This window comes from Geotrypetes seraphini, chromosome 4 (genome assembly GCF_902459505.1).
Source record: "Geotrypetes seraphini chromosome 4, aGeoSer1.1, whole genome shotgun sequence".
NCBI lineage: Eukaryota > Metazoa > Chordata > Amphibia > Gymnophiona > Dermophiidae > Geotrypetes > Geotrypetes seraphini.
In genome coordinates, this window is record NC_047087.1 from 239,915,965 (window position 1) to 239,943,901 (window position 27,937).

At 40.1% G+C, this 27,937-nt stretch overlaps 2 protein-coding genes across 3 annotated transcripts in view; one reads left to right on the forward strand and one right to left on the reverse strand.

Annotated features, from left to right (window-relative positions):
* The window catches only part of HERC4 (HECT and RLD domain containing E3 ubiquitin protein ligase 4), a 230,565-nt gene extending 217,896 nt beyond the window's left edge, over window positions 1-12,669 (forward strand). For both annotated transcript variants that reach the window (XM_033942823.1, XM_033942822.1), the window contains 2 exons: window positions 1,511-1,613; window positions 11,747-12,669. In XM_033942823.1, coding sequence (XP_033798714.1) covers window positions 1,511-1,613; window positions 11,747-11,955 — 312 coding nt within the window. In that variant the 3' untranslated portion in view covers window positions 11,956-12,669. The remainder of the gene's footprint in view (window positions 1-1,510; window positions 1,614-11,746) is intronic.
* Window positions 12,670-13,950: 1,281 nt separating this feature from the next.
* On the reverse strand, window positions 13,951-27,862 carry LOC117359645 (cytochrome c oxidase subunit 5B, mitochondrial-like). Its single transcript, XM_033942825.1, has 4 exons — window positions 27,701-27,862; window positions 23,484-23,554; window positions 18,908-19,007; window positions 13,951-14,140 (listed from the first exon to the last, which is right to left on the reverse strand). Exons 1-4 carry the CDS (start codon window positions 27,804-27,806, stop codon window positions 14,028-14,030), a joined length of 390 nt encoding a protein of 129 aa, XP_033798716.1. The 5' UTR covers window positions 27,807-27,862; the 3' UTR covers window positions 13,951-14,027.
* Window positions 27,863-27,937: the final 75 nt, after the last annotated feature.

Genomic DNA, 27,937 nt, shown 5'->3' on the forward strand with positions numbered 1-27,937 from the left:
GTCCGTGCCTCAATTGGCAACCAGTGCAGCAGTTTATAGTAGGGGCTAATGTGGTCACTTTTCTTTAGTCCGAAAATTAGTCTGACGGCCGTGTTTTGCACTATCCTTAATTTTCTCAAAGTTTTTTTGGGAGTGCCCTCATAGATGATATTACAGTAGTCTTAAGGTGGATAGGATCAGTGACTGAACCAGTAGTCTAAAAGATGGAGGGTCGAAATATTTTTTATGTTTTTTAATTTCCAAAGTGTGTAGAAGCATTTTTTGGTCACCAAGTTTGTGTGTTCGATCAAGGTCAGATGAGTGTCTAGGGTGACTCCTAGTATTTTTATAGTTTTGGATATTAGATGGTCATGACCATTTAAGTGTATTATTGTTGAGTTGATTTTATCTTTTGGGCTTGCTATGAAGATTTTTGTCTTTTCTGAGTTGAGTTTCAGTTTAAAATTAAGACACCATTGTTCTATTTCGGTCATGATGTGGGAGATTTGTTTTGAGGTGTCATTGGTCACTTTGGTCACTGGGATTAGGATAGAGATGTCATCGGCGTATATATAGTATATTAGGTTTAACTTTTGTAGAAGATGGCCTAAGGAAGAAGTATAGATGTTAAATAAGGTGGGAGATAGGGGGGAACCCTGGGGAACTCCCGATGGACTTTTCCAAGAATTAGAATATTTCCCATCGTAGACCACTTGATACGATCGTTTCGTTAAGAAGCCCTGGAACCAGGTCCAAACGCTTCCTGAGAGGTCCATTGCGTCTAGGCAGTTCAGCATTATTTCATGATCCATTAAGTCGAAAGCGCTGCTGAAGTCCAGTTGTAAGATCAGGGCACTGGTACCTTTACTGAAGAGATCATATAGGTGGTTGAGGATAGATCTAGGACTGTCTCTCTGCTGAATCCTTTTCTAAACCCAGATTGATGTTCATTGAGGAGGTTGAATTTATCTAAGTGATTTAATAATTCCAGGTTGACCAACCCTTCCTGTAGTTTGGTGAATAAGGGGGTACTCGCTATGGGTCTGTAATTGGACGTCAATGCGATTGAGTTCTTCTGATCTTTGGGGATGGCAATGAGGGCTCACGTTTTAATGGAGAAATTAGCGCATGGCCGTGTTTGGCATGGCAGCATTAAAAAGTGGTCTCAGTATGTAGGAAAGACCCGCATTGGGGCTACCATAGGCCACTTTTTAGTGCTGCTCGGTAAAAGGGCCCCTTGGTTTCCTGTTAATTGATCTGTTTTTATAAATACCAGGAAAAATGTTTATATTTACGTTTCATAATAGGCACAAGAGGGTGTTGCATTTGCAGAAGTTTGAAAGTTTTGAGCAATGGTACTAGTTATCAAAACTTCAACCCTGGCTACTATTTATGTATCTGTCAAATTTACTCATTTATTCCTTTGTAATTAAAGATCTCTTTTTTCTTTTGCATACATCTTGTTTTGTCACTTATTATATATAGATGTGTGGGAATAAGTTCATCTGAACAAATATTTTATTTTCATTAGAACACTGAATACAAAGACGAGTACTGGGCAGAGCACACTGCAATTAAACTCTTTTGGGAAGTGTTTCATGAATTACCACTGGAAAAGAAAAAGCAATTTTTATGTAAGTATAGTGTTCGAATCTAGGTTTGCCACATTAATTGACTATTTCTAGGTTTTTAAATAAATAATTTTACATTTCTTTAATCAGAGATGACAAATGCTGATGTTTATATTAAATCCCTTGTATGTATTTATTTTAAATATTTATAAACTGTCTTCCAGTACTCATCAGTCTTTCAAACATTTGGTATTGAATCCAGACAAAAAAAACTACTTGATCTCTGATCATTCGTCTGTGTTCTCTGTAACCCCAATTTCATTTGATTCCCCTGTTCAATCAGTTGACTTTTTAAAATATCTTGAGTCTTTATTAATTTATAGCTTGCTTTCATACCCCAAATATCTAAATTAAGTTTCTACTGAGTTTTCTATACTTTGTCACTTTCAGCCAATCCGTTATCATCAAGATGCCCTTTTTCTTTTAAGAATAGATAATTGTAACTTCATTTATGCTCGCATTACCCAAGCTAATGTGAAGAAAATTTAATCGTTACAAAATACAGCTATCAGATTTTTAGGTCAACCTTGAAAAGCTGATCATGCAACTCCATTGTTATTTCATTTTTCATTGGCTTCTGGTTTCATTAAAGATAACATTTAAGATTCTTATTTTGATGATCTGAGCTATTCAGGAAGGGCTTTCTTTTTAAAAAAATTCTTTATTCATTTTCAAAAGTACAATAAGTGCATCAATATAATAAAACAAATAAATCATAAATATATCACTTAATAATCATCAAGAGTACACATAAAATGCTAATAACCCCCATCTCCCCATCCCTTCCTGTTATATAATCAAATACATTGTACAATATATAATAATAAAATTATCTCCCCTCCCCCCTCATAATTGAACCTGTAAATCAAGGGGGAAAAAATCATTTAATCATTGCAGTATTTTGTTAATGGTTCCCACATATCTTGAAATTTTCTAAAACACTCTCGCTGTATTGCAATATATCTTTCCATTTTATATATATGACATAGGGAATTCCACCAAAAATTATAGTTTAGTCTACTCCAGTTTTTCCAATTGTATATAATTTGTTGAATGGCAACCCCAGTCATTATAAATAATAATTTTTTATTATTTGAAGAAATCTGACTTTTAGCTCTCATTGCCATACCAAACAACACAGTATCATATGACAATGCCACTGGATTGTCTAATAAACAATTAATTTGGTCCCAAATTGATTTCCAAAAGGTCATAATAAATGGACAATAGAATAATAAATGATCTAAAGACCCTGCTTTGAGATGACAGTGCCAACATCTATTAGACTTAGAGTTATTCCTATGTGCCCCTGCATGCTATTAGATTTTTAAATGACCATAGTTTGGTCATCCTAACCCTTAAGCAGCTAAATTAGAATCAACAATGCATTCTGGTGTGACAGACACTCCATTCCTGAACCTGTGGGTAGTCAATCCCTGCTCACTAGAATTCTTATAGGAAGCTTCATTAGCATTTGTTCCGCCTCCCATCCTTCTGGGCTGCCTTCCAGTTCCTCAGTTGTCTCTCTACAAGTAAGATGGTAAGAGCATGTCTTTTCTGCTCGTGTTTATTTTCAAATAAATTTTGCTTTTGCCGATTGGTTGCGAGGCTGTTTAGTGCTGCAGAGGATCCCAATCTTGGGGCATCTCTGGCTGTGGGAGAGCGCAGATTCTGAGATTGAATGTTTGCTTCCAAGGGTGAAGTAGGCCGCTGTCGGAGCTTACACCGAGATAGAGACCTCACACTCTATATACTGGTATCAATCAATAAGGATATTTATTAACAAATCAGTAACAGCCTACAAGAATAAATCATTCAGCATATAGAGTAACAGAATGTGATCTTCAGGCCTGAGGATCCTTTTATGTCTGTTCTGCTTACTTCCTTTTAAAGGCCTGTTTTTATACATTTCTTGGTGGTCAGCACCACGTTGGTCTAAATCGCGATACATCTTTATTGGTTCTCTTATACGTCATTACATCTGTAAATTCATTTATTGGTTTATAGTTTAAGTTTCAAGTTCAAGTTCAAGTTTATTAGGTGACTTGATTAATCGCTTAATCAAACATTCTAAGCGATGTACACTATAAAATTTACAATTCTTAGAAAACAATACAATACAAACAAATACTTAAATAGCGGTAAATTGCTCTTAATTTTAACATTACTAAACATAGGGTAAGGAGGGATGAAATACAATTCATAAAGTAAAGAAGAAACATTGAGGGAAAATACAAAAGGGAAATAGGTAACACAGGTATAACAAAAGTAAAATATAATACTCCAATAATAAAATTATGTTGAAAATGCATCTTTAAAAAGGAAGGTTTTTAATTCGGTTTTAAATTTCCCAAACTCTTTCTCCTCCCGTAAAAAAATAGGGAGGGCGTTCCAAGTCTGTGGTGCTGTACATGAAAAAATAAATTGTCTCCTCGTATTAATAATTTTTAATGAAGGAATAGATAGCAGATTTTGTTCGCTAGATCGTAGAATTCTCTTTGCAGAATATGGAATAAGTAACCTAAATAAAAATGCAGGGGTTTTATTGTTTAGAGTTTTAAAAATAATTATGCATAACTTATAAGTGATTCTATGAATAACAGGAAGCCAATGAGCCTTTTTGAGGAGAGGTGTTACATGATCAAATTTTTTAGACTTAGTTATTAATTTTATAGCTGTATTTTGTATAATTTGTAGTCGTTTGATTTCATATAGCGCAATTCCTTTGAATAAAGAATTGCAGTAATCAATTTTAGACATCACCAAAGAGTGAATCAATATAGTAAGTGCCTTGGGGCAGAGAAATTTAGAGATGGAACGAATTTTACGCAACCTATAAAAGGTAGTTTTCACAATGTTACTAATATGATCATGATAATTGAGTTTATTATCAAAAATTACTCCTAAAATTTTTGCATTTTTAACTAATTGTAGGGGAGTGTTATGAATTGAAATTGGAGAAACAAGAGGAAAACTATCCTTCCAAGGAAATAGCATAACATTAGTTTTTTTGATATTGAGGGGCCAGTCTGTTTTTATCTAGCCAATGATGAACTTGATCAAGTTTTCCATTAATGACCGAAATTTCACTTATGTTATTGTTATTTAAGGGGTGCAATAATTGTATATCATCGGCATAGGCAAAAACATGAAATCCTATGGATTGGCATAGTGTCATTAGTGGTGCTAGAAAAATATTAAAAAGCAAAGGTGAAAGAATAGATCCTTGTGGAACCCCATGAGAAATCTGAGAAGGTAGAGATGAAGAATTATTGAAGATAACTGTAGAAGTACGATCACTAAAGTAAGATGTGAACCAGGCTAGAACTTCATCTGTAACCCCAATAGATTGAAGTAGAGCGAGGAGTAACTGGTGATCAATCGTATCAAATGCTGCTGAAAGATCCAACGAAATTAACAGCACCGATTGATGATGATCCAAAAAATATTGAATAGAAGTTGTCATACCAATGAGGGAGTGTTCTGTACTATGGTGTTGTCTAAAACCGGTTTGATTCGGATGTAACACATTGGTTTGTTCTATAAACTCTGAAATTTGGTTGAAAACAATTTTTTCTGTTAATTTTGCCAGAAATGTAATATTAGATATTGGTCTATAGTTAGACAGTTCATTGTGATCTACATTTTTTTTTTTAGTAATTGGTCGGATATATGATTTTTTCCAATCCAAGGGTACCGTATGTTGATTTAAACTCTCTGTAACTAATACATGAATCAAAGGCCCAAAGATGTCAAAATATTGTTTAAGAATTAGTGGTGGTATTTGATCAGCTTTTGAACTTTTGATATTCAGAGTTTTTAGAATAATTTCAATCTCATTTATGCTAGGCATTTTGAATTTTGAACATTTAGAGGATAGTAAATCTGGATTGGTCTGTTCAAAATCACTTAAAAGTGATAAATTTTTGAATGATTTCCTAATGTTGATAATTTTTTCAGTGAAATAGTCAGCAATTTCTTGGGCTGTAGGAACTCTGCTATTTGAATCACATTGTTTTTTATTATTTGATGTTATTTTATTAAGGATGTTATAAAGAATAGAAGGGTTTTTAGCTTTTAAAATTTTTCCGGAATAGTATTTCATTTTGGTTTGATTTATTTTTGTTTTATAGGTTTTCACATGTTCCTTGTATGTTATAAGATTATTATGGGATTTATCCTTCCTCCATCTACGTTCAAGAGATCTTAATTGTTTTTTTAGTAGTAAAAGATCTGCGGTAAACCAAGGATTACTAATTTTACGGGCAGAAATGATTTTATTTTGTATTGGAGCAAGCTTATTTAAAGTAGATTGAATAGCTCTATTCCACAAATTGGTTAAATCCTCTATTGAGGTAGTAGCTGATTCAGAAAAATCTAGTTTAAATGTAGCTTGTATTGTTTCAGATGAAAGTTCCGTAAAATCCCTGAATGAAAGTGTTTGTTGTTTAATATTAGGTTTAATATATGGGTTAACATATGTCAATGAAATCAGAAAGTGATCAGACCAAGGAACTGAACGGCAATAATTTAAGGAGAAGTTATTCTTTTCTGATGTTGGAATTAATACTGTGTCAATGGTATGACCAGCCTGATGTGTTGGTTGTGTTATTAATGAGCATAAATCTAATTGATTAATAAAGGAAAGAGCTGTTTTAGTAAAACTGTTGCTTTGATCATCAAAGTGGATATTAAAGTCTCCCAAGATTAATGGATTTGAGGAAGAACTACCGAATTCAAAAAGTAAGGATTGAAGATGGGCAATATTATCAGAATTTATCGGGGGAGGAAGGTAAATTAGTAATACATCTGTTCTAGGTTTTGTTTGTATGGTAAGTTGCAAATATTCAATAGGCACATTGCCTATAGATTGATCCACCTGGGTTAGTAAAAATTCTTTAAATATTACAGCTAGTCCTCCACCTTTTTTTTTGGAACGATGGTTATAAAAAAAGGAGAAACCATCTGGACAGGCAAAAGTAAGATACGCTTCATCACCCTCTAATAACCACGTTTCAGTTAGAAATAATATATCTATCGATTGATCTATAATAAGATCGCTAATAAGATGATATTTTGTTTTAATAGAGCGAGTATTAATTAAGCATATATTTAAAGATTTGAACTTGAGCTTTTGAGGTAATTTGGAGTTAGTGGAAGATGTTCTATCAGTAGAAAGTAATTTTAAATTAGGTGGTGAAATAGTGTGCGTGTTAATCTGATTGGGTTCGATTTTTATGTGTCTACGACCCCAAAAGACCGGAATAAATGATGGTGTATTCTCCATATCTGCAAAATTAGAATTAGGAGTATGAGGAGCATATACGTCAGTTTCCAATAGTATAGCACAAAAAAAAGGAGCTATTAAGCAAAGGTTAGAAATTTTATTTAATTTTTTTGTAGTTTTTTTGGATTTGAAAATGACTTTAGAAATAATCCACAATCCGCACTGCAGTATCGCACAAAGGAGCGCATTAAGGAGCAGAACCTGCTCCTTTTTTTTTTTTTTTTCCTTTTTATTTTTTTTTTTCAAGTTTTACATAAAGTGTACAAAATATTAAAATACAATTGATAAATACACAATATCACTTTTATATCTAATACATCATATTCTAAATATATTTTTCCCCCTCTCCTTCCCCCCACCCTTCTATTATTTTTTAATCATATATTACATATTATATATCATATTATAGTCTATTATGTAAAAATTATTTTCACTACCCCCCTCTATGTGTGTCACAAAGAAGATATTTAAAAGAAGAAAAGAAGAAGAAAAATCCTACTATTTATTCATTGCAATATTTTGTCAATGGCCCCCATATTTTTATAAATTTAGTATATGTCCCTCTTTGGCGCGCGCCGCAAAGTGACTGATTTTAAATGTCATGTACCGGAAGTTGAGGGGTGGATTCAGGAACGCAGAGAGATACATTTGTGTCACGCTATAAGTCTGTTCAGTTTACCTTAAGGCCTATCCTTTTCCCGCAAATGTCCCTTTAATCTATCATATCAGCAATTCCGAGCCTCACCCCCCCTGCCCTGTTATCACAAGACACGTCTTACTAAATGATATTCTTGAGAATTCTATTTTTGACCATGAGATGTGTTCATCTTTCTATAGTATCATACCAGATGTGCGGCCCTGTTGCCATGCAAAAGAGTTAAGTATTGCTTGTTTGTTCCTCCTCATAAGTTTCGCTTAGTCCAGCAGGTTATTTCCCAACCAGTACATGACAGCTGGCAAATGTAGTCAGAAATGTCTTTTAATATACTGATTTATTAAAGCAGGAGGGGAGAAAAGGGATTTTTCTCATTTGAGATCTGGTTTCTTCACCTTTAACGTTATCCAAAGGACTTATTGTGCTTCACCTGTATCATACAAGGACTTTATTAGTGTATTTTCCTTCATACCAGAGTTTACTGTAATTTTCCTCTTCCTCTCAAGGGGCAGGCTGCTTTGCACTGCACCCACTTGGATAGCCTGCACTATTTATTTATTTATTTAGATTTTTATCTCGTCCTCCCAGTAGCTCAGAACGGTTTACAAGTAAACATTCACAATGGAGTGAATTGGACATACAAGATTATACAGTAGATTTAAATACTTGGACATACGAGACTGTGCAGCAGTTTAGATATAGAGACTATACAGCAAATTAAGAACAGTAAGTTAAATATAAGTAGTTTAGTTTAGATACAAGTTATTTGAGTATAGGCTGAGAGTGGACTATACAGAAATTTAGGCAGAAGATTAGAATGGAGAAAGAAGGGTAGAGGTGGGGTTTAAGGGGGTTAGGTGTAGACTGAGGGTGACCTTTAGTTGAAGAGGAGGGTCTTTACCATTTTCCGGAATGTCATTAGTGAGTTCTGTAGTCTGAATTGAGGGGGGGAGTTGGTTCCAGAGTTGGGGAATGAAGTGACTGTAGGAGCGTTTGCGGGCGGAGGGTGTGGGTGGGGATGTAGATGGGTAGCTTGGATTTTATGTAGTGGCATAAATTCTTTTGTGTGCTATTGCCAGGGCCTTGAATGCACAGCGTTGGTTAATTGGGAGCCAGTGTTCAGCGCGGAGTGCTGGGGAGATGGGATCATGGTAGTTGAGGCTGTGTAGGAGGCGGATAGCTGCATTTTGGACCCATTGGAGGCGCTTGAGATCTTTTTTGGTTATTCCATTAAATAGGGAGTTGCAGTAATCCATTCTGGAGAGGACATATACGTAGAGGAGTTGGGCTAGGTCACGTGTGGAGATGTAGGGTTTGATCCTTCTCAGTTGGCGGAGGTAGTAGGAGGTAGAGACTACTTGGGATATGTGGGTGGATAGGGATAGGTGTCCGTCTAAGGTTACTCCTAGGCTGCGTACTTGATCTGTTGCCGTTAGTAGAGTGGAGTCCCATGATAGTGTTGGGCGTGTGTATTTGGTGTTTTTTTTCCTAATCCATAAGAGTTCGGTCTTAGAGGCGTTCAGTTGTAGTTTGTTGTTTGTCATCCAGGTTTTCATGTCAGAGAGGCAGTGTTGGAGGTTAGCAATTTGGGACGATCGGTTTTTGCCTAGAGTGAGGAGCAGCTAGATGTCATCGGCATAGGAGTGGATTTTAATGTACTCTGTGCTATATCAATGACAGGTCTAATGTAGAGGTTGAATAGGAGGGGGATTGAGCAGGGGACAGGGCCACTTGTTCTTCTATGAAAGGGTGTAGTCGGCGGAGCACAATTCGTTCTAGGAGTTTGGAGACAAATGGGAGGTTGGAGACCGGGCAATAGTTGCCAGGTTCGTTAGGGTCAAGGGTGGGTTTTTTGAGAGTGGGTTTGATAATAGCTGATTTCCAGCTGAGGGGAACTGTCCCTGTGGAGAGGGAGGTGTTAATGATGGGAAGGATGGATTCTGGCATGGCGTCTTCTGTGGACAGCAGGAGGCTGGATGGACAGGGATCGAGGATGGTGTTGGAAGGTTTGAGTTATCTCAGGGTCTCGAGAACCTCGGCATGGATGGCCACATCAAGTTGGGGGAGAGTGGTAGAGGATGGGGAATTTGGGTTAGGCTGGGGGTGGGAGTGTGGTTAGTGTTGGTGTCAAGATTGTTGTGAATAGTTTGTACTTTGGACTGGAAGAAGTTCGAGAGAGTCTCACTATCAAGTTCTGTTTGATTGTTGTGGCTTTTTCCTTGGATACTGGTGAAGCGTTGGTTTGTGAGGGTGAATAGTTGTTTGGATCTAGCAAGGGCTAATTGTAGGAGGGTTTTTTTGGGTTCTGTGGTTACAGATTCTCCACCTCTAAAATCCCAAAATTGCTAGTTTTTGAGACACACTGTAGCTCTCCCAGGCCGTTTTTGGTGCTAAAATCACTGCCCTGGAGGCCATAGATTTTCCAATTTGAAAATAAAAGCCTCTGTCTGCCTCATAACATCTTGATTTTGTTTAAAACCAGATGTGATTGACTCCTCAGGATTCATACTAGATTTGCAATGGATGGCCATTTGAGGATTATCCATGTCCCCCGTGGGAGGGCGGGTCTTAATACCAAGATGATATGAGGGCCAGGAGAAAAAGTCCAAGTTTGAACTGAGGAACATTGCAAGTGCATCCACGGGAAAGTGCAGACGTGGTGCTGCTGCAAAACCACAGAAAGGAGCTTGTGAGCATCCACAAGAGCTATCTGGATGTCCTGGACAGGAGTTCCCCCCCTCAATTCTTCATTATGTTTGAAGCTTGCATGATTAATATGGCTGCATGGAACCCTCGGGGATCATGGCCATGCTGGCACCGTGGGTTCCCCCCACCCAAGAGCACAATTCCCCAGCAACAGTTCAGTGCACCAGATGGGGAGGTCCAGTCTGAGGAAGACTGGGATGAAAAGGGCTCTTATTTCAATGCCTTTACTCTTCTAGTTGGGGTATGTTTTTAGTAAGAAATGCTGCTTCATCTCTAGGGAAGCTGGATCTGGTGGAGGCCCCTGATCTCAGCGAGGACCCAACTGTGTGCAGGCTATTTAAGTCTTCAGCATTTTTGGAGTTGATCGCCTATCACAGTGCTTGCTTATGAACAGCACAAAAGCAAAGACCACCTGTTTTTCCTCTCATCAAGCCATTACAAAAATGCACACAGACCATTGGGAGGACCCGGAAGGGCCCCTTCAGGTGGGCAAAGCCATGGCAAAGTTGCGTTGAAGAAACTAGGGAGTATCTATAAAATCTCCCACACTCTTATTGCAGGTTGCGCTCAAGTTGGTGATTTGATTGTTTTTCACCTTGTTATATATTGCAAATGGTTGTTTTGTTTATATTATGCTTGATGATATGAACAGAACAGACATGTTTCTCGGGAAGTATCCCCGTACCCCTCCATATTCTGTTTCCTCTCCAGGGCTAACCATCTGCTTTGGTACAAACTGAAAAACTGGAGGACAGCCCAGGATGGGAGGCGGAGAAAAAGAATGCTAATTAAGCTCCCTATAAGAATTCTCATGAGAAGGAATTGACTATCCACAGGTTCAGGAATATAGTGTCTGTCTACCAGTAAAAAGATTACCAAGGTAAGAACCTAATCTTTCCTTATGCTTCCTTCATTGCACCAGCTTTATGAAAATGTCTTCCACATTATCTTTGGGCAAAACCTTGTTATATAAATTTAAAGTGGCTGTAAAAATGTTTTCTTCTATAGGTATTTGGGGAGATGGGCAGAAAGTCATGCTAGTAAGAATGACACTGCTTCTAAGCAATTATTTTTAACTTTATTTGTTCTTTTGTTTGACTCACTTTGTATGAACTGATATGTTTGACTTATTGACTTCTTTCACAATTATTATTTAGTCTGTAAACCATCTAGATCTGGCTTATCAGGCAAGGTGGTATAGAAAGTTTAAATACATATAAACTGCAAGCTTGTAAATTTTATATGAATATATTTATTAACTTAGCACGTAATTATCTGAATAGGGTACTGCTCATCCAATAATCTTCTTTCTGAATCATAAGTAGGCCTTATTGCATGACCTGTATAATAATTTCAACTAGTGCTACAAGTTAATAAAAAATTAAAATGAGAAATTGTTGCATAAAATAGTTTTGGTATAATGCAGTACTAGTTGTCTTGGCTTGTAGAATCCTAATAAGATTTCTCTTTGATGTATTTTCCTGATAGTATTTCTAACTGGTAGTGATCGGATCCCTATCCTCGGAATGAAGAGTCTTAAGCTGGTCATACAACCAACTGCAGGAGGAGAGAGTTATCTTCCAGTGGCCCACACTTGCTTTAATCTTCTTGATCTTCCAAAGTACACAGATAAAGAAACCTTGAAGTCCAAGCTAATCCAAGCTATAGATCATTATGAAGGCTTCAATTTAGTATAGTATCTGAAGTGAAATAATGATGTGGCAGAAAAAGACTCAAACTCATTACATAAAATTTATTGAAGTGCTAGGTCCAGCAGACATAACAAAGGCAATGATAAACACTATTTGCAAAATGTTCAGTACTATGAGATACACACAAATAAATAGATCCTTACAATTATGGTGAACAGACTGAACAGAGCAGTCTGTACATCTTGATTGCCATCTTAAAAAAATGTGTATTGCAAATGAATTTCAATTTCCACAACATGGATTTTAACATTTTGCTAATGAAATTTGATTGTGCGTGAGTGCATGAAAGATTTGCTGATTTTCTTTAATCACCAAGTGAAAACATTGTTTTCCTGTTCACAGTTAGCCTTATGATTTTGTAAATAAGTTATTTTGTAATAAAATGTCACATTTTCAGACAGTGTGGTTCTTGTTTGCTTATTGTGGCTTGTCTTAGAATGTTATTTACCTAGATCTAGTAATTTCATCACAAAAAAAGAATAAATGTAGGCTCCAGTAATCTTATATTAATTCACTTGATTAGTTAAAAAAAATAATTAACTGAAAGGCACCAAATCCATTGATTTGTTACCATACATAAATATTTCCTACCAATAAACAGTACAGAAAGTATAGAGAGGCTGCATTTTAACAGTGATCCAAATCAAATGGGTGCCATCTGGGTATTTTCTAAGATGGCATTGTTTTGGGACTGCAACAGAAGTTTTAAAAAAATCCCCCCTAACAGATGATGTCTAGAGCAGTGGTCTCAAACATGTGGCCCACCAGGTACTATTTTGAGGCCCTCGGTATGTCACCACTGTTCTGGAAAGTTGCCTACCTCACTGCTGTAACCTCACACAAGTGCTTTCCTGCGTCTCAAGCGCTTGCATGAGGTTACAGCAGTGAGACGGGCAACGTTCCAGAACATAAGGTAACCATTGGAGGCAGTGCAGCTTGTGTGTGTATACGTAATCTCATGAACTCTCGCAAAATTCGGCACCTCTCCTGGTGGTGACTGCTTGATGTAAATTGGCGGTTGTGTCCGGTGCTGGAGGAGGTGAGAACTGAAGGCGGTTGCGGACATGAGATATTCACTAAAATTTTATTAAATTATTTATATATTTCATAATATATCAAACAAACAAAAAAAATAATTTATGTCTGTAGAATCTAATTCAGTTTACTGTCATATTTAAATTGGCTCTTCCAAGGTATTCTTCAAAATATTTTATTCTGAATGGCAATACATACCATGGCAGAAAACAAGTTTGATTCCCAGCCCAGGCTTTAGCTTCCATTTCCTAGATGGGGGAGGGGAGGTAAAATTTATAGCCCCAATGGGGAGTGTCTCTCAGCCATTGTGCACCTGTAAGCTAGGGCAGAGCTGGGTAAAGGTCCTCAAAAGCCACAACCCGGTTGGGTTTTCAAGATTCCTACAATGCATGAGACCATTGTATGACAATCTCACATTCATTATGGTAATCTTGAAAATCTGACTGGGTTGTAGCACTGGAAGACTGTGGTTGCCCACCCCTAAGCTAGGGCCAAAGGTTAAACTGACAGCCATATATATATATTTTTTTTTTCTCTTTTAAGAAACATAAAAAAGAATGAATAGCTTAGGTAGCTAAGTTAAAACTCACTTAAACAGAACTGACTCTACTACTGATCCTTGTGTGGAAAGGTAACATTGTTGATCAGTTTCAGGTAAATCAAGCCCCTGAAGAAATTGTCAAGGCACAATGTCAAAATTGATAAATATTCTGTAGGTTTTTTTATACAGTATATATGTAGGACATAAGTTGAATGGTGTCTGCTCCATGATCCTTACCGCCAGGAGTACACACTAACAAAGCTGATACCAGGATTTCAAGAAATAAAGCCATAATTGTTCAGTCCCTCTCCCCAGCACAATTAGCATGACTGCACCCAATGAGTGGAACACCGTATGAAGTTGTGGAAGTGCTATAAAAAAAAACCAAAGAAACTGAAACAAAATATTGGCAAACACTTATTATATGCTTTATTCAAACAAATGTAAAATCTTCTTTCTTTCAGTTGTATTAAGCAGTTTTCTAATGTGGAGGGTCGTGATGGACCAGCTTATAGTGAGCGCCACATGATGGGCACCGCTGAGCCTCTCCTGCATGGACCCAGAACCATACAATAGCAGAGTTATCTTCCTCACCTATGGAAAGGATGAAAAATGCAAGCCATTACTCTTTATAAATGAAATGTGATAAGCTTTGCATTTAACCTTAAAGAAAAGCTGGCAGAAAGAACTAGCTGTGGGTGATAACTATGACTTCTACATCAAAGCACAGACCAGCATTCAAAAGATAAAACAGGCTATTGCAAACCCCTTTGACATAATGATTGCATTAGCAGTGCACCTTATAGTGTCATTGGAAAGACAATTCAAATTTGAATTTCTCTGAATAGTGGAATTATCTTTGCATCATATGAAGACATGAAGAAATTAATGCTAGAAAAACTAACTGTTCTTCCAAAACATGGGCTCTTGTAAAATATATCATCCTTCTTGATATGACATTGCTTAAAACTGCATTATTAATTACAAAGCAACAACCTTTCTTATTGTTCTACTGTTCTAATCTCACTCTCAATGTATATCATTCAAAACTCAAACATTTGGGGAAAAAAAATCCAAGATAACCACCGGCACACTATTTTAAGTTCTTGCAAACCGTGTCGAGCTCCATACTCATGGAGATGATGCGGTATATAAACTTAAGGTTTAGATTAGATTAGATTAGATTTCCAGAACTTTAAAAACTGATTTTAGGATTTTTCAGGAAGGTGAACACTGAACATCCAGAAACACTCAAAATTCCACTTTTCCAGTCTCCCTCAATGTCTCACAGGTTGTCAGCCTGTGTGCTCATTGTTACCAGACAGGATCCGTATTGCAAACCTGCTTTCATCTGTTTCACAGTAGCTGTATGAGAATTTCACTGCCATAATGCTGGGAGTGATTCTTCAAAACTGATCTTCAGGCTTCCAGTCAGACTCCTGTCTGATTATACATCCACCCCTGCGGACTAACGAATGCGCACCGGGATGGGTGGAGGCGCAAAGACGCAGCTGGCACCCTGCGAGTCACAGCTGAGCCAACTAAGGGCACCTAAGAGCCTGGGCTGAACCTCCCTTAACAGTAGATGAGCCCCTTCAGGGAGAGCCCTGCATTCCAGATAAAATGATGCAGGGTGGCCAACAGGTACCCAAAAAGGGATCGAACTGTTAGCTACAAACTGAAGGCTGTGAATTCTCAAGAGGCAGAGCTTTAAAGCACAGTTACTTACCGTAACAGGTGTTATCCAGGGACAGCACGCAGATATTCTCTACATGTGGGTGACATCATCCACGGAGCCCCATCGCGGACAGCTTTTCAAGCAAACTTGATTGAAGATCTTAAAGTTTGCTAGTGCTGCACCGTGCATGCGCGTGTGCCTTCACGCTCAGCTAGTGGGCGCGTCTCCTCAGTGTGGCCTCTGTTCATATAGCTAGCAAAAAAGCCAACCAGGGGAGGTGGGTGGGTGGGTGGGTGGGTTGCGAGAATATCTGCCTGCTGTCCCTGGATAACACCTGTTACGGAAAGTAGCTGTGCTTTATCCCAGGACAAGCAGGCAGCATATTCTCTACATGTGGGTGACCTCCAAGCTAACCAGAATGGGCCGGAGGGAGAGTTGGCAATTTAGGAGAATAGATTACACAAAACTGACTGGCTTTTGGGGGGCCCTCTGCTGCTGCTGACCCCGGGGCGCCGGTGTAGACTTCTGCAATTTGTATGATTTAGGAGGAGCCTTCGGCTTCGGTCTCTCCAAGGAGGCGAAGAAACGTTCATGTTCTGAAAGGCGTTTGGTAACCGCCTCGATGGAGTCATCGAAGAGCTCTTTGCCCAAGCATGGGAGATTCGGGTCCATGTCAACTATGCGTAACCAGGCCAGGCGACGCATGGCTATCGCAAAAGCCGTTACCCTCGAGGATAGTTCAAAGGCATCATAAGTAGCCTGGAGCATATAAAGGCGAATCTGCGATAGCGTATCCTGAAGCCGGCGGAAGTCGGACTGGCGATGGGCAGCCAAATCATCCTGGAGAGACGGCATGGATTTGATGCAGTGCTTGAGATAGGATGTGAAATTGAAATTGTAATTCAGGACCCCGTTCACCATCATTAAATTCTGGTACAGGCGCCGGCCAAATTTGTACATAGTACGGCCCTCCCTGCCCCGCGGGACATCCGCGTAGACTTTGGAGGGATTAGATTTTTTTCAAGGAAGATTCCACAACCAAGGACTGGTGGGAGAGCTGAGCCTTTTCAAATCCCTTGCACAGGACCGTCCGATAGCGGGATTTCATCTTGGACAGAATGGCCGGAATTGCGTTCGGCATCTCCAAGTACCAGAAGAAAGTCTGTTTTAAGACTGGATTCAAGGGTAGACGCAGCGATTCCCTCGGTGGATGAGGAAGTTACATCTTCTCCAAATACTCCCGGGTATATCTGGACTCGGACTGGAGGTCCAGTTGAAGGGCCTTACCTATGTCCACCACGAACCTAGTGAAGGAGGAAGTCTTGGCAGGAGAGCGCCCTTCCAGAGGCGAAGAGGGTCTGGACTTTGGGGACGCAGAGAAAGAGGGAGAGGCTTCCCTCAAATACTGCGCCGGCACATCCGTGTCCACAAGCATGGATGCCGAGGAAGTTCTACTAAGAGACAGGGGAGGCGTTGACGAATGCTTGCGTTTAACCCGCCTGGAAGGCAAGGACCCCGGGGTCCGAGGGACGGAAACGCGGGGAGCTACCCTCGGCGAGCCCAGGGAGGGAGAGACCTGCCGACGTGGCTGCGAGGAGGGCCGATGCCTCAACGGACCTCAAGGCACGAGGACCCGGAGATCTACCTCGCCTCGGAGGAGAGTCTCTAGAACGTTTAGCAGACCGCTACTTCGAAGGCAAGGCACGCTTGGAACGGTGCCTCGAGAGAGCAGGTGAAGAATCACTCGAGGACAATCGGCGAGGGCAATGAGGCTTGTCTCGGGGCCCCACAGCGCGATGCTCAGGCTGGTTTACAGGGAGCGAAGTCAAGGCCGGGGCAAACTGGGCTAAAACAGAGGAGATCTGCGTTGTCAAGATAGCCTTAAGCATGTCCTCAAACATCGGCACCGAGACCAATGGATTCGGTCAGGTTGGTGCAGCAGTGTGCTCCAACGAGGGCGACCTCAAGGTAGAGTATTCCCTTAACTTGGAGGCACGCTTACGAGGCGGTCTCGTAGAGTATGGCAGGACTGCACTCACTGCCTGGGATGCCAGAGACTCTGAGGAAGGCTTCTTCGGTAGCAAAGCTGAACCTGAAGGAGGTAGAGGAGACTTACCCAAGGACAAGGCCTTAGCAACCGGAGCAGCCGAGGCCTTAGCAACCAGAGCAGCCGAGGCCTTCGAAGCCGAGGGCGACCTGCTCGGGGCCGAGACTGGAGTCGAGGTCTTGTCAGACGGCTGATCCATGGCACCGAAGATCTTAGCAATCTTGGCCCGCCCGAGGTTGGAGAGTGGCACAACATGGGCAAGAGTCGGTATGGTGGTCGAAACCCAGGCAGATGATGCACCAACGGTGCGGGTCAGTACTAAAGAGCACCCAACCACACTGCATGCACTTCTTAAACCCGGTAACAGGCCGGGACATAGGGAGATGAGGCCGACGCCACACGAGGCCAGGCGGCCAGATGAAAACCGGGGTCCCCAGGTCAAAATCGGTTCGAAGGAAAAAATAACAAAAGACTGTAGACGCGGTGCACAGCGACTCCGATCGAGAAAAAACAACAAAAGAAGCCGCAGTGCAGGAAGGCACATAGAAGCGAACGCAGAGAGAGAAACAGGGCTTTATGGTTCCGCGGAAAACTAAGAATTGAGGCCACGCTGAGGAGACGCGCCCCCTAGCTGAGCGGGAAGGCACATGCGCATGCGAGGTGCAGCACTAGCAAACTTTAAGATCTTCAATCAAGTTTGCTTGAAAAGCTGTCTGCGACGGGGCTCCGTGGATGACGTCACCCACATGTAGAGAATAGGCTGCCTGCTTGTCCTGGGATAAATTCACATAAAGCATGAAATTACTCGGAAAGGGGATGAAATTACATCAAAGCAGAACACACACAACTGCAGTCATGCGTGCAGAAGGAAAAAGCTAAAAAGCACAGTGAAATACGCCAGAGGCAGAGTGAAAAATCTAAAGTGGATTCCTTCTGCAGCATGCGGGTTTAGGAAAATAACCCAGCTGTCTAGAATGTCTTACCTATTGCACTGGAAAAGCTCTTAAAAACATGCCATTAGTGCATTTTAGAAAATAAACTGGAATAGCATTTGTTATACATGGGTGCTTTATACCAGTTTACTTTTACATAGACAAGCAATTGCACACATTTATATATGTGTGTGTATGTACATTATAAGTGTGAAAATAGAGTAATTCTTCACCCTCTTGTTTTTTTGAGGGGGTAATGGTGTTTTTACTATTTTATTTAAAAAATTACTGGCTGGTTATGGGCTGCAACCTGTATAGTAATGTCATCTAACCAGCAGTTCTCAGTCTCCATCTACTGATAGGAACTTGAAAAAATAAAATTAACAGGTAAGATCTAAAATTCCTCCTTTTCTCAGGCATTGCCATATGGTGTACAAACTCCTATCCTGTTCTTGCAGTTTGAAGTCTTGCAAGACCAGGTATCACATGACTCAACCTCAAATGAGAGCCATTTTGCAGCATCACAAGATTATTCAGGGCATGCAATCCCAAATACCATAGCAATCCGGTATCTAAGATTTACTGAACCCTGTCCTAATAAATTTGCAAAAGCAAGCACACTTTTCATTTCACCCCTTCAATGGATCAAATTAGTGAATTACAGGAATAATAAAATGTCACCATTAATTCACTTTGGTACATACAGATACAGCCCACCAGCCGTTGGTTGTGGATGGATGGAACAATGTGAGGATCTTCCTTAGTACCTGCATATTCCTTTGGTTTGCGAATACTGTATGGATCCTTAAGTAAGGAAAGCATAAAGTGAAATTAAGTCAGAGGAGTCCCATTTTAATGGTATAGGGTCAAGTTTCAATTTAATTAATTTTGTTCACCGCCTTTCATACAATCAACAAAGCAGTAGTATACATTATTAGAAAAACAGAAGTAGGGTAGGGGGGGGACATATGGTGAGAAGGGAAAAAGCTGACATTTAAGTTTTAGAGAATTTTCTGCCAGCATGTCTGTCTTTAAATCAAGGAAGGGTCACCTGGCACATGGATTCCTGTTTCTAGAGTGGGACTGGGGTAGGACTAAAAGCTTGGTAAAGCTGTGTTTTTATGCTAGACCGAGGCCGAGACCGGTCTAGCATAAAAACACATATTAGTGAGAAGATAAGCCAGTGAGAATGCCTAAGGGGGCCCTATAACTAAATGCTTATATTGGGGGGAGAGAATTACTGGGCTAGATAACAGAGAATCTTAGGTTCCATATAGATAAGGTGGTCAGATGCATACGGTATGTCAGCAAGAAAAGCCTTAGACACTAGCCAGTCTATCAAACATAGCTAAACTGTTATATATAATTAAAGAAATGGAGGCTCATTTTCAAAGCACTTAGATACACAAAGGTTTCTATGGTACTTTGTATGTCTAAGTGCTTTGAAAATGAGCCCCTTACTGTTCTATTCTTCAAATATTAGTTAAGAATAGTTTTGAAGCCAATTTTTTAAAAGGGTTCCAAAGTTGATCAGGGATACTATGAGTCCAAAAGCCATTAGTGCCAGGCAAAATGGAAGAAACTACTGTAAACAGAATTATTGAACATAGAAACAAATATGGATTCAGTCAAGGGAAGTCCTGCCTCCCCAATTTGCTACTTTTTATTTTTTAAGGTATGGATAAAGGTGAACCAGTTTATATAATTCATCTAGATTTTTCAGAAAGCTTTTGAAAAAGTTCCTCATAAGAGACTCCTGGAAAAATAAATAATGAAAAAGCCATGAGATAGGAAACAATTCCCCTCCTTTACTAACGTGTTGGGAACGGGAAAGATAGAAAACTGAGCAGGATTAATTATCAATTTTCTCAATGGAGGAAGTGGAATACTGCAAGGATCTGTACTGGGCCTGGTGCTATTTAACATATTTATAAATGATCTAGAAAGGGGTATGAGTGAGCTGATCAAATTTGCAGATGGCCACAAAACTATTCGAAGTTCTTAAATCACATGTGGACTGCATGACATTGCAGGAGAACCTTGGGAGGCTGGCAGATTGGGCATCCAAATGGTAGCTGAAATGTTTAATGTGAGCAAGTGCAAAGTGATTCACATTGGAAAGAATAACCCAATTTATAGCTACATCATTATAGATATGTAAATGGCAGCTTTCTAAAAGTACTTTTTACACATCTAGGGTATTTAAGATGGTACAAATGTTGTGTAAGTCCTCTAAAGTAACCTCAGCAGTTGATACCAGTCACTTAATCCCCCCCATTGCCCCAGGTACATTAGATAGATTGTGAGCCCACTGGGACAGACAGGGAAAAATACTTGAGTACCTGAATAAATGCATGTAAAACCGTTCTGAGCTTCCCTGGGAGAATGGTATAGAAAATTGAAAAAATATGCAATAATTGCATAACTTATCTAAAGAATAATATTGAAAGATCTTAAACTTCATTAGAAAGCCATCCCTTTATTAAATTCCAGTCAGCTTCTAGTCTTCACAATAGATAAGTAAAATAGTGTTGTGATGTCACTCATGCCGTTTTGGAAAAAAATGACTAAGCAGGCCAACTTGGGTTATCTGCATATTAATTTTTATAAAGTTACTCTCTTACACAGTCTTTATCTGATATTTCAAGTGCCAAATTATTTGGTTCTTTTTGGAGAAGGATCTTTGTGAGCAGTGTTAGAAAGGGAGCAGGGAAAGACAGATTTCAGGCAGGAGGATGGGTGATTTGGGGGGGAGGGAAAGAGAACAAGGAAGGAGATGGAAAAGGAATGAGTGGGGATCCAAAATTAGAAAAGAGGAACAACTCACTCATGCTCCACAGTCCACCTTGCTACACCACCTCTAAGTCCTTCATGCTCCACTTGACATTTCTTTATTCTTACCCTGTAACACCTCCAAATCCACTCACTCTTGCCCTCCTATCTCCTTTGTTAAGAAGAGAAAGAGAACAACAGGCTGTCTCTTTCTTCTCTGCTATTCAGGGCTGCTGGTATGCTCTGAACCACATGGACACTGTAGTGTTACATGATTCAAAGCATGCCCATCGATGTCTGGCAGAAGAGGAGGATGTGGCTAGAGCCATTTCACTGGTACTTTTCTTCTCTTATCAAGTGAGGATTGGCACAGAGTAAAGGAAAAGAAGAAAGGACCACTGCCTCTCCTGTCCCAGTTCCTGCTATGACCACATGAAGGAGCTTGGTGAGAACAGCCCACGGGCTTTATATTTGCCACACCTGTTCTACAGCATTCTCAGGAACTGCACGCATTTTCTAGACCAGAGGATGGCAATCCAACCTTGGACTGCTAGAGTCCAGTTAAGCTTTCAGGATTGCAAATTAAATATGTCTATATTTGAAACCCAAATGCTATGCAGGATTTGCAGATCAGAGGCAAGCATATGAAATAAAATTATCTTTTCCTCTATCAGTGGGTCCTGCCATAAAACAAGTCCACACTCTTTTCAGCCACATGTGAGGCAAGCACAAAGCAGGGAGATAGTTCCTCTCAGATCTGACCTTCCCAACCTGCCCCAGGAAATCACCACACCCTGCCTAAGCTATTCATTGTAATATAGACCAGTGGTTCTCAACCCTGTCCTGCAGGACCACCACCAGCCAGTCAGGTTTTGGGGACAGCCCTAATGAATATGCCTGAGAGAAATTTGCATATAATGGAGGTGACAGGAATGCAGATCTGCATCATGCATATTCATTAGAGCTATCCTGAAAACCTAACTGGCTGGTGGTCCTCCAGGACAGGGTTGGGAACCACTGATCTAGACCACCAGCTCCAACCTGTTCTCCTTCTACTCACTGCTACTACCAAAAGCCCTCCCTCATTCTTCTGCCAGTTTGTTTATTTCTCACCCGCCCTTATCCAGGGCGAGTTACATATTAACATAAAAATAAAAGATTTACATTTATTGTACAAAACACTTCAGAGATACACTATAACAAATTACAGCCAAGAGGTTAAAACGGAAGGAGGGTGGTACACACTTCACCTACTCGACTGCATCCAGAGACTCCAACTGCATACTTAGAGCCATTCTCTCACCCCTTTTAACGAACTACACTTAGCCAAATCTTGTCATTCACATACACACAGACCCCCAACTATATACTTGTAGACACCCTCCCCAGCCCACAGTAGGTGTGCTAAGGAAGGAATCTGAGAAGCTGTGTTGCAATATACGGAGGGAGAAGTGTAATTACTTTAAAAAGCACACATCAGATAAGCAGCATTCATTGTTCTTAAAACTGATGTTGCTTCATTAATAAACTGCATTGGTTGCCATTTCAGGATCATATGAATTTTCAGCTACTAAAATAGGTTCACACTGGAGAAAAATTTGGAAACCATGGTGCCAGATATCCTCAGAAGTTCAAATTATTTCTAGCATATCAAAACATATCACATTCCTAGGTTTTTAGGGAATTTATCTAGAGAAACTGATCCTGTCGCATTTGGACTCGGTATTTTGCTTTGTAGAAAGTCTATAAATATTTTATGTAATTCGTCCTTAAGTGTGCCAGACTGCTCAAAAGATTAATTAGGTTTGTCTATCATATCTTGCACACTGTCCTCCACATTTTGACTGTGAAAACTAGTGTTTCTTACAGCCCTAACAGAACCCACTTCGTTCTTCCCACTTTCAGTATGCACAAACTCAGCTTGACTCTGACCACACACAATGAAATACACTTCTCCCTCCCTATTCACAGTTTTGATTATTTGTGTTTTTTAGCTTGCTGGCTCCTCCCCCCATTACATCAGCTTGCTTAGAGTAATCGCCGATTTCAAGCATTGACAGAGAAAATCGCCAATTCCCAGCACTTTCTTCACCATGTTTTGCCTCCTCTTCGGGGCCAGGTCTCCCACCATGTTATTTGCTGTTTCACCATATTCATGATGGTTAGTAGGAAACAGCGAATAACATATGAAAAAGTTATTTGCAGTTTTTCTGTATTCGCAGGTCTGTTAATCCCCTATCGCAGCAAATATGGAGGGAGAAATATAATGTGGTGAGATAACAGCAGCTCTAGCCTTATTGTTTGATTCAAGTAACTAACCCCCTCTTTTACAAAGCCATGCTAGAGGCTCCAAAGCCCATAGGATTTAAAAGGTTTTAGGACTTTTGCCAAAAAGCAGGTGCTAGTGCGGCTTTGTATAAGAGGGGGTAAATAGGGATTCCAAACTCATGTGTAAACCAGAGTTTCCATAATTATTGTGTGAATAAGTTTTCTTTTCTCAGCACATACAAGTCCCTTCTTTAATGCCTGTAGAGTTTTTCGCTCCAGTCCAGTTGCCTGTTCTTCATCTGTTGGTATACCTAAACAATAAAAAAGCAAGCTGTATCTGCATCCAATAATTCAAAATTGGACAATTTCTAAGAATAGTAAACCATTAACTAGATTTACTAACGTGTTAATGTGATTTAGGGGGAACTTACTAAGATGCAGTAAAATATGGCATTTTACCACAGCTTAGTTTACCATGGGAGTCAATAACTAGTGGGTAACTCAGTACCACAGGTTAAAGACTTCCATGTTACAATCAACCTTGCAGAAGCATGAGGTTTCTAACACCTTTATATAGCAGTGAGACAACAACTAAGGGTTGCTGGTGCCATTTTGAACCTGGTAGCAGCAGGAGCACCAGGGGACTGCTCTTAAATTTCATATCTCTAGACCACTAGGGCCAGGGGGTGGGAGTCTCTGGGGAAAGAACTATTCATTTGGAAAAGCTCCAGTCCCAGAAGCATCAGCGCACATCTTAGAACCCTGATGCTTCCAAGCAGGAAAAATATTGGCAGCTTTGGACTGGCATTATTTTTCTTCATAAGTAACGCAGCTTGATGAGTTCAATGCAAGCTGTTATTTGCATCTCATTACTCAGCTCATGGTGACTTATACTAATGTATTTTACAATAAAATAATACTTGATTTTGCTGTTAAATCATGCACTATTCCCTTAATGTATGTTATTTAATGCAAGCCCCCATTCTTATTTACTAAGCGAATATGAGACATCATTAAAAAATACAGTGAATGCTTCTCCCAAGCACCATCCAACGGAAAGGCAGGGAAGAAGATCTCTTTTTTCTTAAAGGACCCATGGCAACAAGAGGGCATCCGCTGAAAATCAGGGGAAGGAAATTTCATGGCGACATCAGAAAATATTTCTTCACCGAAAGGGTGGTTGATCGCTGGAATAATCTTCCACTACAGGTAATTGAGGCCAGCAGCGTGCCAGATTTTAAGAAAAGATGGGATTGGCATGTGGGATCTCTTCATGGAGGTAGTTAGGGGGTGGGCCATTAGTGTGGGCAGACTAGATGGGCCGTGGCCCTTTTCTGCCTTCTTGTTCTATGTTTCTATCACTTCTGGTATGGCAATTTCTGTCAAAAAATTATGGTGTGTCCTCATCTACCGGATCTGGCACTATGCAATTTCTGTCTCTTCCCCACCGTCAAAATGACCATGAAAGGTAAATGTTTTGAATCGATTCAGGATATCGAGGCAGCCACAACAGCACAACTAAAGACACTCACAAAGAGGATGTCCCAGGAAGTGGCAAAAACAATGGGATAAGTGTGTTGGAAACAAGAGGGAGTATTTTGAGGGGGATTAATGGCAATATTTCTTTTACTGTAATAATTTTTTTTATTTAAACATTCATCGTATTTTTTTTATCACACTTTGTATGTTGTGTTAATGCAGTTTAGTAAATGAGGCTATCAGGGAAATTTTAAAAGTTTGTGCTGAGAACTCACACCACTTATATGTGAGGCACAGGTGCCTATGATTAGCAGTTTTGTGCATAGGTGCACCAAGTGCTATTCTATATACTAGCACCTAAGTATGGGTGTAAATGTGGAGTATGTGCATGTTATTTGGTGCACTTAGACATGTCCATTTTTACCTGCTACTGATATGGCATAACGGATTCCATCTAGGGGTTCCTTTTAAAGGGTGTTAGGCCCTAATGCACAGTTAGTGTGCCAAAAAAATGTTTACCACATTTATTAAAATATTTTGCAGTAATTTGCCTGTTTGTGTGTACTAAGCACACATTATTTTTATTTTTCTATTTTTTTTTTTTTTTTTGAGAGGGTCAGTGCCATGGGCAAGGAATGGTGAAGGAAGGATTATCCAGTTAGTGCATATTGATCAGAGCATGCTAACTGGGTAATAAGGACTTGGGAGGTGCTAAGTGGTCTTGCATTATTTTTTGCAAGTCTCACATGCTAATGAAAAAAATAGCACAGGACCTGCAAATTTTTTTTTTTTTTTTTATAAATGAAAAACATTTAATGCTGGTACCTAAAAATATGAGTTAAGTACTGCAAAAGCTAAGGGAATGATAGTTTAGGGGGTGAAGAATTTTTGTGCACAAAAGAGGAATGGGACTTGGGTGTGATCATATGTGATGATCTTCAGGTAACCAAACAGGTAGAAAGGTGACAGCTAAAGCTAGAAGGATTGGGTCATAGGGAGAGGAATGGGCAGTAAGAAAAAGGAGGCATTGATGCTCTTGTATAAGACTGGTGAGACCTCATTTAAAATACTGTGTACAATTCTGGAGACCACACCTTCAAAATGATATAATCAGGATGGAATCGGTTCCGGAGGGATACTAAAATCTTTGTCATAGGGTGTAAGGTGACAGACTTCAAGATCTCAATATGTACACTTTGAAGGAAAGATAGGATTGGGGCAATATGATACAGACATTTAAATACCTACATGGCATAAATGTACATGAGGTGAGTCTCTTTAAATTGAAAGAAAGCTCTGGAATGAGGGGCATAGGATGAAGGTAAAAGGGGACAGACTGTGTGGAATGGCCTCCTAGTGGAGGTGGTGGAGATGAAAAATGAATTCAAGAAAGTTTGGGATAAGTATGTTGGATCAAAGTGGAGGTGAGGACTGTGTCTGAATTCAGGCATGTGGGACCTCGTAAGGGAGAAGATAATGGAAGGGCAGATTGGATGGATCAATTTGCCTTTATCTGCCGTTGTGTTTCTAACTGAAAAGGTACTTGTAAAAGCCCGTTTCCAAACTGCCCAATGCAACTCCTGGGACATAATAATGAGTCAAAGAAGACCTACTTAAACTTGTAACTATGCATTTGTAACTATGACCTAACTGTATTAATAACTACTGATCTACCTTTACTAGCAACTCTATAGAACAGTGGTTCCCAACCCTGTCCTGGAGGACCACCAGGCCAGTCGGGTTTTCAGGATAGCCCTAATGAATATGCATGGAGCAGATTTGAATTCCTGGCACCTCCATTAAATGCAGATCTCTCTCATGCATATTCATTAGGGCTATCCTGAAAACCTGACTGGCCTGGTGGTCCTCCAGGACAGGGTTGGGAACTACTGCTATAGAATGTTCATGTCAAACTGTCCATTGCAACTTTCTGGGTAACTGACCCAACCTTTTGTAATGTAATATGACCTTGAACTGAACAGGTAAAGGCAGAATGGAAAACCTGATTAACATAACATGTGGAACTGTCTCTTGAGATGCTGCAGATGTTCCTGGGCAATTTTCTCACTATGTATATATTGTACTTTTTGAGTTTCTTATATTCTATATAGTGTGTTCTTTTTTATGGTAGTTAAATTACTTAAAAATCTTGCCATATGCAGAAAGCTGGATATAATGACTTCACTGTACTATTTATATCATTGTTCTTTAATGCAAGGTCTGTGAGCTAATGGCAGCCCCTGAAGACTTCTAGGACTGCCCACAATTTTTTCCAGTTCTTTTTCTGCTACTCTGCCTCTCTATTGGGGGGGGGGGAGGGGGGAGGCGCTGCCACTTGCTTAAAGGTCAAGGCGTTTCTCACTAAAAAAATATGTATTTGGAAATTATCACAACCTTGATACCCCCAATGAAGACTGAACGTGGGCTGGAGGCAATGGATGTCACCGACACACATTGATCATCTTATTAGATTACAAAATCACCACAGCTTAAAAATTAATGAAGACCACCGATTTAGAGTGCGTTTTTTATTCTTTAAAAGATTACAAATTCTATATGCTTCTTGCTCTAATTCTCAATAGCCTTTAAAAAGGCTGCAAAAAAGTCTAAATGATCACAACCTAAAAACGGGAGTCTGAAATACCTTGTTGCAGCAGGTTATACTACTTTTGATTTCACTTTGACTTGTTTCCCATTCTGTATGTACTGAAATGAAAGGTTAATACACTCGAGCCCAAGAGAGTGAAATCGAAACTCCCTCATCTGTACAGGCATTCCTCAGAGAAGTGTAAAGGCCATGCGCTGCCCCCGGGACCAGCTCACCGCCCCCTCACACCAGGGAACCGAACCGAGGTGGCTCGTGAACCAAGGGATCAACGAGAGCTCGTGACGGGCAGCAGGACCTGACCTCTGGCCGCCCTCCAGAGCCAAAGCTGAGCCCGGTTGCTTCACTCACTCTCAAGAAAGGTTTTGCTCACCCCCAGCGCTCATGGCTCTGGCCGAGCTCCTACTCAGCGGTCTGACCGTCACCATTGTGCGCAGCATAGCCCGGTTCATGACCCGAAGCAAGCCCACAGGCGCCATCGCGCTGTCCTTCCCTTACAGGCAGGTGTACGAACCCTTCCCGGCATCCCGCGCGCTCACTTTTACCCTGCCCCCTGCAACAAACCAATGGGAGAGCGTAAGGCCTACGTACGTTGTTCCCTTACCAGACA